The following is an 18,046-nucleotide window of genomic DNA, read 5'->3' as shown; positions in this document are numbered from 1 at the left end:
TTATGGAAGAAACCTGCTTCCACGTGTAGGTCATTGCTCTGGCTGTCCCTCGTGAGTTTGCTCACAAATTCAGACACTGCCGTACACAGTTGTGCATGTGTTTTTGTGTATGAGCTGCCTTCCCATCTGAATTTGGCTCCTTACACAGCAGCCTAATTAATTCTGGCTGTTGGAGAGCGTTTCTGTGGTCTGGTTCACTGGGGTTTCCATAAGGAACCCAAGGTACAGCTTTAAGCTGCTCGTGTAGATGCCTGCCAGCTCCCTCTGTGCCAGCGTGCCCTCCCCCCGGCTCCCGCTCCCCACACGGACACGAACTCTGCATCTGTGCATAGTAATTGCTGGAAACGTTCGGTTCGGGAACCTTAGGAACGTGAGTCACTTTTAGGTGGTTTTAGAACGCAGCTTTAGAAGTTCCTGTCCTGGCGCAGCAGAAACAAATCCGACTAGGAACCATGAGGTTGCAGGTTCAATCCCTGGCCTTGCTCAGTGAGTTAAGGATCCTGCGAAGCCATGATCTGTGGTGTAGGTCGCAGACGCAGCTTGGATTCCGTGTCGCTGTGGCTGTGGTGTAGGCCCCAGCTGGAGCTCCGATTCAACCCCTAGCCTGGGAGCCTCTCTACGACGCGGAGGCAGCCCTAAAAAGCAAAAAAAAAAAAAAAAAAAAATGCAGCTTTAGATTCAATTGCAAATTGTGAGATCAATTTGGGAATCTTGAATTATTAGAATAAAACATTGTTTCCCTGTGTAATAAAACTTACAGGGAAATTCCTGCTTTATGGGTCCACAGACCCTTTTTTGATACTGGACCTCTTCCTGACCCTGAAATGAGCTTGTGAATGTTTGGCTCCCTTATTTGAGGGCTCCCGGGCACAGAGCCGTCACTTGTGAATGACGATGGAGGGTTGGCCATCTCCGGTTCCTGCCCTTTAAACGTCTGGGTGTGACTGCGACTGGTCAGACTCTGCCCTCCACGCAGTTACCACCCCAGACTGCAGAGCTCAGGCCAGCTGCGAGTGAGGTGGGTCCAGGACCAGATGTCACAGGCCTGAGACCTGTGCTGGGACCTCAGGTCTCCAGCGAAGGCACTTTCGAGACGAAGAGCACGTAGCTGGAGTCCCAGTGCTGCAGGATATGGGGTCTTTCTTTCCCACCGTGTTTCTTCATTTTCACAGGCCAGCTCAGCTAGTGAGCAGGAAACACAAGCCGCAAAGCCAGAGGCGATGCCCCCAAGCTCTGTGGCCGCGAGCACAGAACAGCAGGAGGTAAGAGTGTTGCCCCATGGATGCCCCAGAAGCCCTGGGGGTCTGCCCCCCGTCCCCCGAGGCCCAGGGCCCAGAGGGAAGGTGCTCTGATGCTCAGAGCTGTAGCTCGGAGCCCCGCATGTCATCAGAGTGGCTGCCAGTGCCCCAGCCAGCTGAGGCCCGCTTGCCAGGTGTCTCAGCCACGTAGTAACTTGGAAGCGCAGAACCGTTGGTGACGGACCAGCTCTGGGGGAGATGGTTCCCAACAGGGTCTGACACCTGGGAGCTGCACTGCGCTAGGCCACTGCTCATCTGTCCCCACCTGTCCCCCAGGACGTGGCTCGGGCCCCTCAGAGGCCACCCACCGTGTCGCTGCCCAGCACTCAGGCCCTCGCTCTGGCTGGACCAAAGGTAGGGGCCTTGCTCTTCCCCACGGGGCTTCTCAGTGTGAGGCGACTTGCCTGGAAGCAAGATGGACTTCCTGTTTCCACGTACGTGGGAACGTTTTATTATGAATGGTGTGTGATCCGGAAAGGGCCAGGACCCTGGGCTTTCTTAATGAAACTAATGTCCCATCAGTGCATTTTAATTGGGAAACGTCAGGAGTGGGCCCGGCCCCCTTTCTCCCCCAACGCCGCGCGCCCTCCTCCGGTGGTAGCCACTCTGCGTCTGTCAAGTCCTGTCTCCACCTGCGTTGCCTTTTATCCGGCTGCGCCTCGAGCCTTGGGGACCACGTGGTTTACGGGAGGCTGTTTCTCAGCCTGACGGGATTGTGCCAAACGTGCAGCCTCGTACCTGGTCTGGTTACCTTGGAGGCCAGGCCCCTCTCTGCAGGTTCAGCGTAGGTCACAGCCTTCCAGGTGTGACGAGGCCCTGGCTTTCAGGCTTAGCAAGCGGGTGGCCGTGCATAACGGACAGTTGCTTTTCGTTCACGTAGACGTGGCCTCTTTGAAGTCATTGACCGTAGGCAGCCGTGCCAGCTGGGGACAAGGACTCGATTTTGAGACCAGCTAATGACTGTGGCCTCAGGGATCAGTCAGCTCGGGATTTTGCGGGGGGCCCTCCTTTTCTGCTTGTCCACGGCCCGGTGTCCTGACATGCCCTGGGAATCTGTTCTTTTGCTGCCCGGAGCCTTAGGAACGCCGTGCGGCGTAGCCTGTGGCCTGCATCTCCGCTCGCTCTCGACGTTGTCCTGGGGCTGTTCTCCCGTCAAGGGACGGCGGGTCTTCCCAGACTCTTGCTGTGAGGAGCGGCTGCTGTGGGCTCAGGCTCCGTGGGGGCGGTGTCGGCGCTGCTCCGGGCCAGCCCCACGGCGAACACGCGCGGTTCAGCATCCCGGGGTCGGGGCCTTGGGCGCTGGAGGACGGCCGCTCGTCCGCTTCCCCCGTGCCTCTTGCAACTCGATGTTCTCCCTGCAGCCGAAAGCACACCAGTTCAGCATCAAGTCCTTCTCCAGCCCCACTCAGTGCAGCCACTGCACCTCCCTGATGGTGGGGCTGATCCGCCAGGGCTACGCCTGTGACGGTGAGTGCAGCGGCCCGGCCTGCCGTCCCCGGTGGCGGAGGGCAGGTGCTCGTCTCTGGCTTCGTTAACGCATAGTGAAGGTTTGGGAGTTGAAGTCCTGCTGCAGCGGGGCGATGCACTGCAATGGGGTGACCGGCTTATCTCTTGGTACCTGTTGCGTGATGTCCAGCAGATCCTGTCGTGGCGCAGCAGACACAAACCTGTCTGGGACCCGTGAGGACTCGGGTTCGATCCCTGGCCCTGCTCAGTGGGTTAAGGATCCGGCGTTGCTGTGAGCTGTGGTGTGGGTCACAGACACGGCTGGGATCCTGAGTTGCTGTGGCTCTGGCGTAGGCAGGTGGCCACAGCTCTGATTGGACCCCTAGCCCGGGAACCTCCACATGCCGTGCGTCTGGCCCTAAAAAGACCAAAAAAAAAAAAAAAAAAAAAGGATGTCCAGGGTTCTTCTCCAAAATGAGGAGAAGCAGAGAGAAGTGCGAAGAACGAAGATCGAGGTCATTGAGCGCTGAGCGCCGCGGTTTGGTGGCTCTTCCTCTAACTGCATCGTCAGCCTCCACACCAGGCCCTGCATGCACGCTGGGTGACAGCGCCTGAGCAGGGGCTGTGGGTGGCCAGCTGGGGTCACACGTGGGAAGTGATGTGCCGGGGGCTGGAGCTGGTGGATCCCCAGCCGTGGTCAGCGGGTGCCAGTAGGAGTGTGAATTTACTTGATGCCAGAGTCCCTGAGTGTTTGTTCTAAAAACTTGACCTTTGGGTGGCTAGAGAGTTGCTGTGGCACGTGCGAATCACCAGGTGGCTTCCTGGGGCCACACTCGTTCGTGGCAGCGGCTGCTTTGGGGCCGCAGGTTCTGATGGCTCTTTGCACTTTTGCAGTGTGCTCGTTCGCCTGCCACGTGTCCTGCAGAGACAGCGCTCCCCAGGTGTGCCCCATCCCCCCCGAGCAGTCCAAGCGGCCCCTGGGCGTGGACGTGCAGAGGGGCATAGGGACGGCCTACAAGGGCTACGTGAAGGTAGGAGGGCGGGGCACCCAGCCTCGTGGCCCACGGCCGCACCCAGCTGCTCTCGAAGCCGGTCCCTCTGCCGAGTGACGTGACCCCCATGCGGGTCTGGGAACCCTCCCCTCCTGGGACGCGGGGTCGGGCCCCGGGGTCCTGAGGACCCTGCAGAAGCACACTCAGAGTTGTCCGGGGCCCCTCGTCCCCACCTCCTGGCTGGCGTGCTGCACGACAGGGTTTGAAGCCAAGCGCTGTTGGAAGGTGCTGTGCCCGCACCACATTCCACGGGCCTCCACGTCTGGTGGGACTCACCTCTTGGCTACGTGGCCCTCCTTTCTCCTGCGTCACCTTCTGTCATGGGTGGAACCCTCCCCAGCGGTGCCCTGGGCCAGCTGGGCAGCAGCTAGCAGGGCACCGTGGGCATGGCAGCTGCTCTGAGAAGTCTCCCCGGCCCGCAGCCTCCACTGCCCACTCCCGGATGGGATGTGCTGGCCCCTCAGCCCAGTGGGACACTGTCGTTTAATCTGCAGGTCCCCAAGCCGACCGGGGTGAAGAAGGGCTGGCAGCGGGCCTACGCGGTGGTCTGTGACTGCAAGCTGTTTCTCTACGACCTGCCCGAGGGAAAGTCCACACAGCCTGGCGTCGTGGCCAGTCAGGTCTTGGATCTCAGGTTGGTGTTGGGGGCAGCCTGCCCGTGTTCTCAGCCCTCCGTACCCTCCCTTCTGTAGTTAGTGCGAGGCTCCAGAAACGGGTGCATGCCAGACGCGTTCCTGCTGTGCGCCTTCTTGCCCTGAGAGAATTGCCAGGCGGGCCTCTGATGAGCAGACCGCCTCTGTGCCCCCGATGGAGCTAGAGCCCTCCTCTTTGTGTGGCTGTGGAGTCTGCCGAGTGCCAGCGCCCTGGGCTCTCGCTCCTCGCGGCAGGCGTCTTCCTTCCACCCACCCTCCCCGCCCCTTGTCCCTTGTCTGCGGTTCATGTCCCTGAGACGGGGCGTCATTCGGTCAGCAGGCCGGTGGGACGATCACGTAAGAACAAGGGCGTGCTTAGCACAGAGCCTGGCGTGCAGAGCTAGTGCTCCTGCCACGTCCCCCTCTGAGTGTGCGGTGCCCGTCCCTCTGTCACCCGCCCCCAGGGCCCCACAGTATGGTGCCAGCCCTGGCCTGGAGCCTCGGTGTCCAGCAGTTTCTTGGGGGAGCCCGAGGGCAGCTACAAGAACAAAGGTGTGGCAGAGGCACCGCAGGCGGTTTCCACTCTGCACGTCCCGGCCGTCGGGGCGGAGGGGAGGCTAGGATTTGGCGGGGGGCCCAGGCCACCCCACTCGCCCCCCGCACACGGGTGCCAGGGCGTTGCAGAGCCGGGCTCAGAGCCACTTGGAGGTGATTCCATGATTATCTGAGCACATCGTTACCCTCTTTATAGCCAAGCAGAGGCCAGGTCAGTGCTGTGTTTGCTGTGACTCGGGGACAGGCTGGCGGAACAGAGCAGGGGGACCCACCGGGGTGGAGTTTACTCTCCCGCAGCCCTCGTCCCTGAAACGCACGCGGGGTCCCCGAGTCTTCCGCGTGTGGGCTCCGTCAGCGCAAGGGTCTGCTCATCCAGCCGGACGCGAGGAGCCTCCCTTTTATTCTGGGGAACAGTCTCGAGAGCTCCTTCCTCGTGGGACTTGCGGGGGTTTGGCGGGGGACGGGCGCCCGTGGGCAGGTCGCTGAGTGTCGTGTTTCCTACCAGAGATGAAGAGTTCTCTGTGAGCTCAGTCCTGGCCTCAGACGTCATACACGCGTCGCGCCGAGATATTCCGTGTATATTCAGGGTATGTGGCTTTGGTTTTCTTCTCTTTCTGGAGGCATTTCATTAATCATTAAAAAAGCAAACAGACGGTTAAAATAAAACGAGGGTGGTGAGCGCGTCCTCGTGCCGTAGCAAGGGGCCCGCGCGCCGCCGCCGCCTCTGCCCGGCCGCTCTGACGCCCTCCCGGGCACACGCGGGGCCCGCCGGCCGCTGCGCCCCCTGCCCCTTGGCGGGGGGGCGTCCAGAGTCCCTGCTGCTGGGCGCAGTCGGCTGTCGGCTGTCGGCTGTGGATGAGACGCCCCCCGCAGCCTCCCTCCCGAGGACTGACTGACTGAGCTGCAGAGCCCCCCGCTGAGGTAGTGATAGTCTGTGGCGTTAGGAAGTTTCTAGAAGGTTGTGGATCCTCTTCCACTGGGAAGCTTTTAAGTCCAGTGAATTTTGCTTGACCCCGAAATGAAGTCTGTGAATCATTTTCTGTGAAATCGCGTCTCTGTTGAGAAACTGCCTCCGTGTATGATGCAGAAAATTGCCGTCGTTGGCGGCCTGGAGGAGCGTGTCGTAGCAACTCAAGCTTCCGGGCTTCCTGCTGAGTGTTAGGGGCCAGGCCCGGGGGGGTGTTGGGCTGAGACCCGTTTTCCCTGGACGTGTGCTGAGCATGTTCCTCAGCTGTAGCAAGAGCAGTCGAGGAGGCGCTTTGGCAGCGAGCAGTTACGCCACCGTTTTGGCAGGAGCAGAGGTAGCGGCAGGCCGACGGGGCCAGGATGCGGGCAGCGGCCTCCTGTCCGCGCCTCTCCGGCCGCCGGCGCCGTCGGGTGGTGTGTTTGGTTGTCTGACGGCTCTTCTTTGTTTTGTTTTCTGTCGTGAAGGTGACGGCCTCTCTCTTAGGTACACCTTCTAAGACCAGCTCACTGCTCATTCTGACAGAAAATGAGAACGAGAAGAGGAAGTGGGTTGGGATTCTGGAAGGCCTGCAGTCCATCCTGCAGAAGAACCGCCTGAGGAGCCAGGTGGTGCACTCCCCCCAGGAGGCCTACGACAGCTCCCTGCCCCTCATCAAGGCCGTCCTCGCCGCCGCCATCCTGGGTGCGTGTCCGGGCCGGGAGGCCGCGCGCTGCGGGTGGAGAGGCTCACGGGGCCGTGACACCGAGTCCGCCGTCGGGGCATCTGCTCAGTTCTAGCCCTTGTGCTGTCTTGCGTTCGCAGACGCGGACAGGATTGCCGTTGGCCTGGAAGAAGGGCTCTACGTCGTGGAGGTGACCCGCGATGGTGAGGAGCGCGGCCCTCGGGCGTCTTTCGGGGCCGGTGGTAGGGACTTGTAAGGGTCGGTGAAGCCCTGGACGTGTCCGTTGAGTCAGGGCATCCGAGAGCTTCCTGAGGAAGAGGAAAGGCAGGCGGCTGAGCAGAGCCTACCCTCCACTGGAGGCAGGGGGTCCAAGCGCCACCCGCCCCTCCGAGGGCAGGCCCCACCGGCAGCCGGCGACTGCTTGCAAGTCCTCAGGAGAGGACCGAGTCGGGACGCGGGCGGGGAGGAGGTCCCCGAAGAAGCAGCCTGTCCTTAATTTCTGGCGGCACCGAGGTCTTACCGAAGCGTGCTACCTTTGCTTCAGATTTTGACCTTTTGTTCTCAGCAAGAAAAGGCACGAACACCCCTGTGTCCCCCTCCAGTGCTCTGGGCCCGGCTCTGGGAGCCTCCCCGGGAGCAGGGAGCCACCCTGGGTGGCGGTAGTCCCTGGCAAGCCTGGGTGTGGGCCGTGGCGCGTGGAAGAAGGGAGAAGATGCGTGGCCTGGGGGTGGTGGCTGCCGGCTCAGGCTGCTCATGCCTTGGGATCCAGACTGAGGGCTCTGACTCAGCCCTGAGTTGAGGTCCTGGTCCGGCTGGTCTGGGTTGGTCTGGGGGCCCAGTGAGGCGGGTTTATCTGAGGATCTGGTGAGGGTGGGGAGAGCGCTCTGTTTTCTAGATGCAGCCTGAGGTTCTTGGGTTCAGGGGTGAGCTGGAAGGGGGTCCAGGTTCCCCTCAGGCCCTCGCTGCTCTCCTGGCCGGGGCCCTGGGCCCAGGGGTGTGGGATGAGGAGGGGTTCCTGGCGGCCGCGGGCGCGAGGCCCTCGCTCTCCGCCTCACGCCCCCGCCCCGGCCCGCAGTGATCGTCCGAGTGGCTGACTACAAGAAGGTGTACCAGATCGAGCTTGCTCCCAAAGAGAAGGTCGCCGCCCTCCTCTGCGGCCGGAACCACCACGTCCACCTCTGTCCGTGGTCCTCCTTTGACGGGGCGGAAGGCACCGTTGACATCAAGCTCCCGGAGACCAAAGGCTGCCAGCTCATCGCGACCGGGGCGCCCAAGAAGAGCTCCCCCACCTGCCTGTTTGTGGCAGTGAAGCGGCTGGTCCTTTGCTATGAGATGCAGAGAACTAAGCCTTTCCACAGGAAGCTCAGCGAGCTTGCGGCCCCCGGCCCTGTGCAGTGGATGGCCGTGCTCAAGGACAAGCTCTGTGTTGGCTACCCTTCTGGGTTCTCCCTGTTGAGCCCCCAGGGAGAGGGGCAGGCTCTAAACCTGGTAAATCCCAATGACCCCTCGCTTACGTTCCTCTCACAGCAGTCTTTTGATGCCCTCTGTGCTGTGGAGCTCCAAAGTGAGGAGTACCTGCTTTGCTTCAGCCACATGGGACTGTACGTGGACCCACAAGGTCGGAGGTCACGCATGCAGGAGCTCATGTGGCCTGCGGCACCTGTCGCCTGTAGTATGTATATGTTTTCTGTCGCCATCCCCTTGTTGCCGCTTCCACCTCGACGGTCGGCATGTGTCCTATTTGCTTTGGTTCGTCTCCCAGTTCCCTTAGCTGAGCGGTCAGAGGGGAGCAGGGGGCGGCCACGCCTGCCACCAGCCCGCCACCAGCCCGGGGCAGGCTTGCAGGCGGCCCTGCCCGCCCTCTCTGCCCAGGGGGGCCGTGCGGCCTTCCAGGGCCCTCCCGGCTCGGTGGCCAGCCGCCCGCCTCGGGCACGAGGAAGGGAGGACCCGTGCTTGGTTTCCTTTTGAAAAGCCCTTCCTGCTGACGCGCAAGTTCACGGGTCATGAAAACCAGCCGAAGGTTTGTGATGGCCAGGAAACAGCTCTGATGTCCAGGTTGGGGTCCTCTCGGGACAGACGTTTTTCCGAGCGGTAGGAGCTGTCCCGGGAAACAGCTCTTGCTTAACCTGCGTGAGTGAGGGCGCAGGGCCCGCAAGCCTGGTGAGCGAGGCCCTTGGAGACCGGGCTCCACGGGGGGCTCTTCCTGCCCGGCCTGCGCTCTCATCACTTTTTAAAGAGCCCAGACCTCGGGTTCTGCCTTCTCGACGTCGCAGGTTCGATCCGCAGTGTCACACCAGAGGTCCCAGGGAAGCAGGCCAGCCACCGGGCCCACGTCCGAGCTGTCAGGACACGGGTCACGGGGGTGGGAGGGGTTGCCGTGTTTCTCTTTAACCATATAAAGGTGCAGTCTCGTGTCCCCCTGCGTTGCCAGCTTCTCCAATCTGGCAGAGCACCCAGGGCGTTGGGAACTGAGGCGCCCTGAGATGAGCAGCCTTCACCCGGCGGAGGCTCGCTGGCTGGCCCTCAGCCGGGGCCCAGGGTGCAGGAGAGGTGTGGCCGTGGCCGCAAAGCTGTGTGGTCTTTTCCTCTAGAACTCTCTCTCTCTCTCTCGTTTTGAGAAGTTTGACGTGGAATAGGATGTGGGTCCTAAACAAAGGCCACGGGCACAGTCTCGGCCGTGAGTCCCGCAGGCAGGCACACCTCGGGGTCTGAGTTCACGTCCAAGGCCGGTTCTTTCCCCACCTTCCTGCTCTTTTTTGCCTTCGTGCACAGTGCAGACACCAGGTCAGTTTTAGAACTGGCAAAAATTAATTCCGGATGGAGAACTCAAAGTGTCCCCCAGGAGGACACTGAGGGCCCCAAGGTGAGCTCCCTGCACAGTCAGGCAGCAGAGGCTGGATTCAGACTCCGTGGCCTGTGCCCTTCCCACGGATGCTTGCTTTTTGGTTGAAGTTTTTCTTGGGTCGGGACACTTCAGTTCCTCTCTTTACCGTCATGTTGTAGCCCTGCGTGGAAGCCCCACAGGCTCAGAAGTGACAGGAGCAGACCCAGACCCCGGGGGGCGGGGTCCTCTGAGTTACTTCAGGGCCGTGTGGCGCTCAAAAAGAAGGCCTCCTGGATTGTCTGAAATGTCACCTCTGGGACACTTTGGTGACGGTTCCAGCACCTTTTGTCTTATTTCTTAAACCCTGTTGTATTTTCTGTTTTGCATTCAAAAGAACGGGTATGGTTGAGAGGCCCACTTGGAAGCTGTGATAGCCACACAGCAGAAGCTTTTCACAAATTCATCTTCAGTTAGTTAAGTGTGATGTGAGAAAGATAACTTTTAACCCTGGAAGGTAGAAGGGCCAGGGACCAGGCCTGAGCTAGAGCTGTGTGGCAGCCGTCGGTGTGCTGGGACCTCGCCTCAACATCCCCTGGGTGGGAGACTGGGCCGGGGGGGGGGGGGGGGGAAGCACCCACTGCTGCTTCCTCTCGGCTGGTTCCCATACGTCTTAGCACAGTTCCAAGGCCGGATGGGCTGGCACGTGCCCCCGGGAGGGTTTTCCGTCACAGGCAGACAGCGTGCTGTCATTTAGCGGGAGAGGGACAGACGCAGCAACTCCCAAGGTCGGCGCGGAGACTCTTGTCGCTGGCGTGTGTGTTCAGACCAGACCGCCGGGAGGACGCCTGAAACACCTTCTGAGACAGCCCGTGTACCCGCCCAGAGCTCAGCAGTATTCTGTGTGGAGGTTTTAAATATTTACCCAGAAATCTGCCTTTTTGGCATCTCTTAAAAAAAGGAGTTTGTGGAGTTTCCTGGTAGCCTAGTGGTTAAGGACTTGGCATTGTCACTGCTGTGGCACAGGTTCAGTCCCTGGCCCAGGAACTTCCACTTGCTGTGGGCATAGCCAGGAAAAAAAAATTAAAAGGGTAGTTCCCGTTGTGGCTCAGAGGTAAAGAACCCGACTAGTATCCACGAGGATGTGGGTTCAATCCCTGGCCTCGCTCAGTGGGTTTAGGACCAGTGTTGCTGTGAGCTGTGATGTAGGTCACAGATGTGGCTCTAGTGTAGGCTGGCAGCTGCAGCTCCAATTCCACCCCTAGCCTGGAAACCTCCATGTGCCGCAGGTGTGGCTGTAAAAAGAAACAACAGCAAAGATTTGCATTAAAGAACAGAGCTTTGGGCCCCTGCCTGAATTTCAGATGTATTGAGACGGAAGTAATAATAAGCTTTGCGGTAATTGTGTACGAAAGGGAACTGGCAGAGCTGACTTTTTACCAGTGTCTTGGGCACCTGTGCGGGGCGGACCCGCTGCTGTTTAGTCTCGGCAGCGGGGCGAAGCACCGGAGCTGGTGGTCTGTGCAAACCCCGAGGTGAAGGTTCCCTCGAGTGGGGCCGTGTGCCCCTGGGGGACGCCGCCCGGCTCACCCTCGCTCCATCTGCGCCAGGTTGCAGCCCCTCGCACGTGACGGTGTACAGCGACTACGGCGTGGACGTCTTCGATGCGCGCTCCATGGAGTGGGTGCAGACCATCGGCCTGCGCAGGGTAAGCCCCGCCCCGGCCCTGGCCCCGCCCCCGGCCCTGGCCCCGCCCCCCACGCAGCCACCGGCGCCCTTTTTCCCCCAGATCCGGCCGCTGAACTCGGAGGGCAGCCTCAACCTCCTCAACTGCGAGCCTCCCCGCCTCATCTACTTCAAGAGCAAGTTCGCGGGTGAGCCGTCTGTCCCGGGAGCGGAGGGCAGGGGAGGGAAAGGCAGGCCCCGCTGCGGCCGCAGAGCCACGGGCTCTCCTCGTTCCTGCAGGGCCGGCCCTCAACGTGCCCGACACCTCTGACAACAGCAAGAAGCAGATGCTTCGCACCAGGAGCAAGAGGCGGTTTGTCTTCAAGGTGCCGGAGGAGGAGCGGCTGCAGCAGCGGCGGTAAGAGCCTTCGGGGAGGGCCGGGGGCGCCCGCGCCTTCGCAGGTGCTCCCCGCCCTCATGGGCTTTCCCTCCGCAGAGAGATGCTCAGAGACCCGGAGCTGAGGTCGCGGATGATCTCCAACCCCACCAACTTCAATCACGTGGCCCACATGGGCCCCGGCGACGGCATGCAGGTGCTCATGGACCTGCCTCTGGTGAGCGCCCGGGGCGCCCTGTCCTCCTCCGTGCCCCCGCCTCGCCCTCCTGCAGCTCCTGGGAGCTACGAGTGCCGGGCCTTTGGCTTTGGTAGGGGTCTGCCCGTGTCACTGTGTGGGGTTTCCAGAGGACACAGCTCTCCAAAATGATGGCTGAACCATCTTAGTGTGAGCGCCGTGCATACTGGGTTTTCTTTCTCACGTAAAAAGTATGTGTCTGGAGGACTTGACTTGGGCCTAAACCTGTTCTTGCTGATTCCTAGCTCAAAACGGACCTCATGCCACTGTCCTCTCCGGAGGGCCCGCTTTGTTCGTCGAGGCCAGGGCTCTGCACTTGGCCTGCAGGCCGGGTGGGCAGGGGTGGGACGTGCCCTTCCCCGGGGCCACCTGCACTTTCTGCCGAAGCTCCATGCTCACCTGCTGTTCTCTCTGCCCAGAGCGCTGTGCCCCCTTCCCAGGAGGAAAGGCCCGGCCCTGCTCCTGCCAGCCTGTCGCGTCAGCCTCCGCCCAGGAACAAGCCCTACGTCTCCTGGCCCTCATCGGGTACTGAGGGAGCTGGGATGCTGGGACTCTGGGCTTTTGGTTCAGTTCTTACCCCTTACCCCCAGGGTGATGGCTGTCCTTGTTCCGCAGGTGGCTCTGAGCCCGGGGTGGCTGTGCCTCTGAGAAGCATGTCTGATCCCGACCAGGACTTTGACAAGGAGGTAAGAGTCGCCCGATCACGAGGGCCGAGGCCTGGGGTCTGCAGCTCTGCAGGTGGAGGAAACTCGAAGCAGCTCTTCTTGGGAGAAAGATGCCCCCTCCCCAGAGCAGCCACGGCGGCCGGGGAGGCAGCCCTGCGGGAGAAAGGTGGGGAGTGTTGCCTGCAGGTCGTGGCCTCCATGAGCATAAGGCCCCCACAGCCTGATGCCAGGCTGCCTTCCAGGCTCCGTCCCCGAGTCTCCTGCTCCCCTGCCTGTGGGGCAGGGCATCCCCGTGCACAACTGAGAAATGGGCCTTCCTGTGAGAAGTGCCGGTCCTGGCTAGACTTCCTAGGTGGCGGGGACTGTGACACCCCCCAGGCCTCTTCCTTGTGAAGCTGCCTTGCCTGGGACAGCCATTCGTGTCAGGGGTGGGGGCTCTCGGGACACCGCACCTCGGGTGGCAGCATCGTCGTGATCCTTGGGGTGCAGTTCCCTGCGCCTGGCCCCACGTGGGGGTGAGGGAGGCAAGGCGGAGTGGGCACTGGGTCTGTGCCGGGCTGTCCTGTAGCCACGCAGCCTCGGCACGCTCGACGGGGAGGCCCCCTGTCTGGTTGCCCTCCGCCCACCTCTTGAGCCACACTGGGTTTGGCTCCCGCTCGTTCGTAGAAACGCTTTATAAATTGTGGGTATTATCTGTTGCAAAAATACTTTGTTCGTTATCGCCAACTTTTTAATTTTGTCATTAATTTTAAGGGTGTTTTATCATAGAGAAATTTTTAATTTTTATGGTGCCTTGTCCTAATTGAAAAACATCAAGCTAACAAATGCTTTCTTGTAGTCTTTGAGAGCTTGGCAGGGTTCTCAGTTTGTCTTATGTGTGTGTGTGTGGGGGGGTGTTGGGGGAGTGTGGGGGGTGTGAGAGAGAGGTTGTGTGTGTGTGAGTGAGGGAGATAGGCAAGGACCTGGGCTGCTTTTTTTTTTTTTTTTTTTTTGTCTTTTTAGGGCCACACCTGTGGCACATGGAGGTTCCCAGGCTAGGGGTCAAATTGGAGCTACAGCTGCCGGCCTGCACCACAGGATCTGAGCTGTGTCTGTGACCTGCACCACAGCTCACAGCAGCGCCAGATCCTTAACCCACTGAGGGAGGCCAGGGATCGAACCCGCGTCCTCGTGGATCCTGGTCGGGTTGGCTGCTGCTGAGCCACGAAGGGAGCTCCAGGGCTGCTGTTTCTTTCCAAGGTGCTTGGCATGTTGGCCCTGTACCACTTCCCTTCACCTCGAAGTGTTACTTGGTCAGATTCCTTTGTGTGCGTGTTTCTGGTTCCCGACCCTCTTCTGCCCCAGGATGGCCTTTTCCTGTGCCAGTACCACCTCTCACCTGAGAGCCCCAGAAAATCTTTGTTCCCCCTTTTCGAAACAATTTCTTAGCCTCTCCTTCAAATAAAGTTTGAAACCATCTCGTCGACCTTGTGATCGTAAAGTGAAAGCTGGATGGAGCTTTTCGCTGCGCTCGTGTGGCGTTTGTGGGTTGATGGGGGCTGTCCCCCACGTTGGCCGTTTCTGTGTAGGAGCCCCTCTTGATGGCTTTGCTGGCACAGCCTGTGCATGTTTGTGGCTCATAGCTAATCGTTCCAGGGCCCTTGTCGCCTGTTGGGGTGGCTGCTGGGGTCCGCATAAGCCGGGCCCGTTGGAGTGTGTGTTCTCTGGCCCCGGCCGGCCTGAGCTCTGACTGGTTCTCATCCCTTTGGTGGCCTGGGAGTGTTGGCTCTGGCCCTGGGCCGGGGCGGTGTTTCTGTGCGGCCTCTCCGTGTGCTGGCCGGGGCTGGGAACGGGGCACATGTGGACCTGACAGCAGGCCCAGGCCCCTGCCGAGGCCTCCCACGAAGACCGAGGCCCTGCCCGCCCGCTGGGGAGGTGTCCTCCTCCTGGGAAGCAGCTGGGCAGCCTCGTCGCTGAGGAAGGGGTGACGACAGGAATCCGCTTGTGGTGTTTTCCGAAGTGACCTCTGTGGGTTCTTGCTCCAACCTGTGAGTGTTGCGTCCTGAAAGTAAAGCCTCCTTGGCCAGCGTGTGTTCGTCGTGCCTGGGACACTGAGAGGTTCGGCCAGGGGACGTTTGGCGGACAGCTCTTCCGTCCGTGCTGTCAGTGGAGTCGGCCTGTGCCTTCTCTTCGGAGCTGCCCTCGGCCAGCTGTCTGCAGGGCTGCAGCAGCCTCAGCTCTGGTTCAGGGCTCCACGTTTTTGAGCTGCCAGAACACAGGGGTTTTCTTTGCTGGAAGGGTTCAGAGCCCACCCTTAAAAGGGCCCGAGATTGATGGCTAGGGAGGTGAGTTTTGTCTTACTGGGTTTTCCCCTCTTTTTTCCCTTCAAATATGCGATTTGAAAATTTTCGAACCTCTAGAAAAGTAGCAAGAATAGTAGAGAGAATAACCCATATACCTTTACCGGACCCGTCTGTCCACACTTGGTTTTTTTGGGAAGAACCAGCAGAAAGTGAGCTGCAGTACTTGGCCAGGGTCCAGGGTCTCCCGACAGAGGGCATCTCCCCTCCAGTGTCCCCAGGGCTGTTCTCAGCCAGTCCCCTGACACCCACAGTCCAGCCCAGCCATGTGCCACATCCAGCCGGCATCTCTTTAATGTCTGGTCTACTCTCCGGCCTTTTGTATCTTACTTGTTTTAGAAACGCAGTTCTTTTCCAAAATCCTCCTCAGTCAAGGCCTGTCTGTTTTTGTCTTTCTAAGGCTGCACCTGCAGCATGTGGAGGTTCCCAGGCTTGGGGTCAAATTGGAGCCGCAGCTGCCAGCCTACACCACCGCCACAGCAATGCCACATCCAAGCCGCATCTGCAACCTACACCACAGCTCTCAGCAACACTGGATCCTTAACTCACTGAACCAGGCCAGGGATCGAGCCCACAACCTCATGGTTCCTAGTCGGATTTGTTTCTGCTGCACCACGGTAGGAACTTGTGTCTGGCGTTTTGAATTAAACAGTGAGAAGTCCTCACACCTGTTCCCCAGCCACCCCGGTTCTCCCGAGACCAACAAAGGAGTGTGTATGAGCACACGTGTGTACGCACACGCACGCAGGCACACACGTTCTCCTAAACTGCGTCAGAGCTGCAGACGCTGCGCCCTCTCCTGAGGAGCCAGCTCACCACTGCTGCAGCCTGCACGTCCCATTCTCCAGTTGTCCCGTGATGTCCTTTCTTGGTACGGGAGCCAGTCCCCGACTGCACGTGGCATTTAGCTGCCTTACCTCTTTCGTTCCCTTTACTCTGGAACGGGTCCTCGGTCTTTCTGCCTGGCAGAAAGCCATCTTTTACTTTCTAGAATGCCTCTCGATTGGGTGTCTGACGTTTCCTTGTCCTGCCGCTTGGGCTGTGTGTCCCAGGCTGGAACGCGGCACAGGACGTCGTGTCCTCCTTGGGCTGTTGCATCCCGAGGCACAGGCACCTGTTTGTCCTGCACTGACCTTCTTTGTGCCTCTTTAGTTGATTAAATGACGTTCACATAACAAAAGGAAGCACTTTTTTTAATTCGATTTTTTTTCTTTTGTTTTTGTTTTGTTTTTTATTGTTATTTCCCTAATGCGATTTTTTTCCTAGTGTAAAAGGAAGCGTTTTAAAGTCAGCGATCCAGAGGCTGTTGATAGGTTCACAGTGTTGTCGAATCGCCAGCTCTGTCTTCCTGAGAACGTTTCCGTCACCCCGAGGTCACCCCCTCCCAGGAGCCCTCTCTCGATCCCTCCCTCCCTCACCCCTGGCTGCGCCAGGCTTTGTTCTGTGGGTGGATGTGGCTGTTCTGGGCATTTCCTGTAAGGGAGTGAGTCAGACGTGTGGTCTTTTGCGTCTGTGGCTCTTTTCACCGAGCGTCATGTTTTCATGGGTCAGTAGTTGTGTCCTTTTGTCGCTGGATCTTCCATCGTGTGGATGGGGCACACTTGCGTACTCACCAGTCCGCCATGGACATTCGGGCTGTTTCTACCTTCTCTCTGTTGGGCATAGTGCCCCGAGGCACGTTTGTGTGCGTGTATTTGTTTGAACGCGTGTTGAACTTCTGTGCGGTACTTGCCTGGGGTGGGATGGCCGGTCCCACAGCAGCTTCTATGTTGGACTTTTGGAGGCACCGTTCACGTCCCACCAGCAGCATACAGGGCTGAAGGTTTTTCCACACCTTCACCAGTGCTTATTTTTCTCTTTAAAGAAAAATTTGAGGGAGTTCTCATCATGGCTCAGTGGTGACGAACCCAACTAGTATCCATGAGGATGCGGGTTTGATCCCTGGCCTTGTTCAGTGGCTTAAGGATCTGGCGTGGCTGTGGTGTAGGCCGGCAGCTGCAGCTCCGATCGGACCCCGAGCCTGGGGACCTCCGTGTGCCGCGGGTGCGGCCCTAGAAAGCAAACGTTTTTTTGAACAGCCGTCTTAGCAGGTGTGAGGTTTTAATCATTGTGGTTTCAGGTGGCATCTCTCCCACATGATCAGTCATGTCCAGCATCTTTTTCGTGTGGCTCGCTGGCCGTCCATGCAGTTCTTTGGAGAAACGTCTATTCAGGTCTTTTGCTCACTTTTTAATTGTCTTTTTGTCTTTGAGCTGCAAGAGAATTTGGGATAATGTGAATGCCAGGCCTTCATCGTATGTGTGGCTCACGGATATTTTCTCCCACTCTCCGGGTGGTTTTTCACCTTCTTACAATGTCCTCAGATGTGTTGAAATTTCTAATTTTGATGAAGTGCAGCTTTTCAGTTTTTTTCTTTTGTTCCTCATGCTCTTGATGTTTGATCCATGGCCCAATCCAAGAGCATGAAGATTTAGGATTTAGTCCTGTGTTTTTCTTAAGAGTTTTGTGGGTTTAGCTTTTATATTTAGGTCTTTCACCCATTTTTAGCTAGTTGGTGTGTCTCTGAGGTAGGGGTCTAGTGTAATTCTTTGCATTTGCACCGTTTGTTTGTTGCCCCACTGAGTGGTCTTGGCACCCTGGTCAAAAATCAGTTGGCCATAGGGTTATGGATCTATTTCTGGACTTTTAGTTCGATTCCGTTGGTCCTTACACTAGTACTGCCACACTGGTTTTGATTATTGCTGCTTTGTAGCACATTTTGAAGTCGTAAGTTTGAGAAGTGTGAGTCCTCAACTTCCTCATATTATTTTGACTCTTCTGGGTCCTTTGCAAAAATTCTACATGAATTTGAGGATTGGCCTTCCCTCTTCTGGAAAAAAAAAGCCATTGGAATTTCAGTTAGGATTGCGTTGAATCTGTAGATTGATTACTTTGGGGAATATTGCCATCTTAACATCAGCCTTCCAGTCCATGAACATGGGATGTCTTTCCACTTATTTAGGGATCTTTAATTTCTTTTGGTAAGTTTTGTTCTGTTTTGGCCACACCTGAGGCATGTGGAACTTCACGGTCCAGGGATCAGACCTGAGCCACAGCTGTAACCAGAGCCCCAGCAGTGACAACACGGGAACCTTAGCCTGCCGAACCCCGAGGGAACTCCACCAGCTGTATTTACATACAGACACTTCACTTCCTTGGTTATGTTACATTTATTCCTAGCTATATGTTACCCTTTTGGATGCTGTCGTAAATGAAATCTTCTGGATTCCCTTTGTAGCCTGCTTATTGCTGGTGTATAGAAATACAACTGATT

At 58.5% G+C, this 18,046-nt stretch overlaps 1 protein-coding gene across 6 annotated transcripts in view; it reads left to right on the top strand.

The window, feature by feature from the left end:
* Window positions 1-18,046, top strand: part of CDC42BPB (CDC42 binding protein kinase beta) — a 103,456-nt gene that overhangs the window by 83,418 nt on the left and 1,992 nt on the right. For 2 of the 6 annotated variants that reach the window (XR_002341125.2, XR_014811373.1), the window contains 15 exons: window positions 1,173-1,262; window positions 1,575-1,652; window positions 2,660-2,765; window positions 3,639-3,775; window positions 4,291-4,430; window positions 5,489-5,570; window positions 6,415-6,631; window positions 6,752-6,814; window positions 7,687-8,099; window positions 11,043-11,140; window positions 11,222-11,306; window positions 11,398-11,515; window positions 11,594-11,711; window positions 12,149-12,254; window positions 12,345-12,415. Coding sequence is in view for 2 of the 6 variants with exons in the window: in XM_021081621.2 (XP_020937280.2) it covers window positions 1,173-1,262; window positions 1,575-1,652; window positions 2,660-2,765; window positions 3,639-3,775; window positions 4,291-4,430; window positions 5,489-5,570; window positions 6,415-6,631; window positions 6,752-6,814; window positions 7,687-8,283; window positions 11,043-11,140; window positions 11,222-11,306; window positions 11,398-11,515; window positions 11,594-11,711; window positions 12,149-12,254; window positions 12,345-12,415 (2,106 nt within the window). In the remaining 4 variants the exon portion in view is untranslated. Of the gene's footprint in view, window positions 1-1,172; window positions 1,263-1,574; window positions 1,653-2,659; window positions 2,766-3,638; window positions 3,776-4,290; window positions 4,431-5,488; window positions 5,571-6,414; window positions 6,632-6,751; window positions 6,815-7,686; window positions 8,284-11,042; window positions 11,141-11,221; window positions 11,307-11,397; window positions 11,516-11,593; window positions 11,712-12,148; window positions 12,255-12,344; window positions 12,416-18,046 lie in introns of all 6 variants that reach the window. The other 4 variants (XM_021081621.2, XM_084970197.1, XR_014811375.1 and 1 more) reach the window with 3 other exon arrangements.

This window comes from Sus scrofa, chromosome 7 (assembly GCF_054392235.1).
Source record: "Sus scrofa isolate SSC_HxYL_T2T_F1_AM1 chromosome 7, Sscrofa_HxYL_maternal_Yorkshire_Landrace_v2.0, whole genome shotgun sequence".
NCBI classification, from domain to species: Eukaryota; Metazoa; Chordata; class Mammalia; order Artiodactyla; family Suidae; genus Sus; species Sus scrofa.
This window is presented reverse-complemented; position numbering and strand designations above follow the sequence as displayed.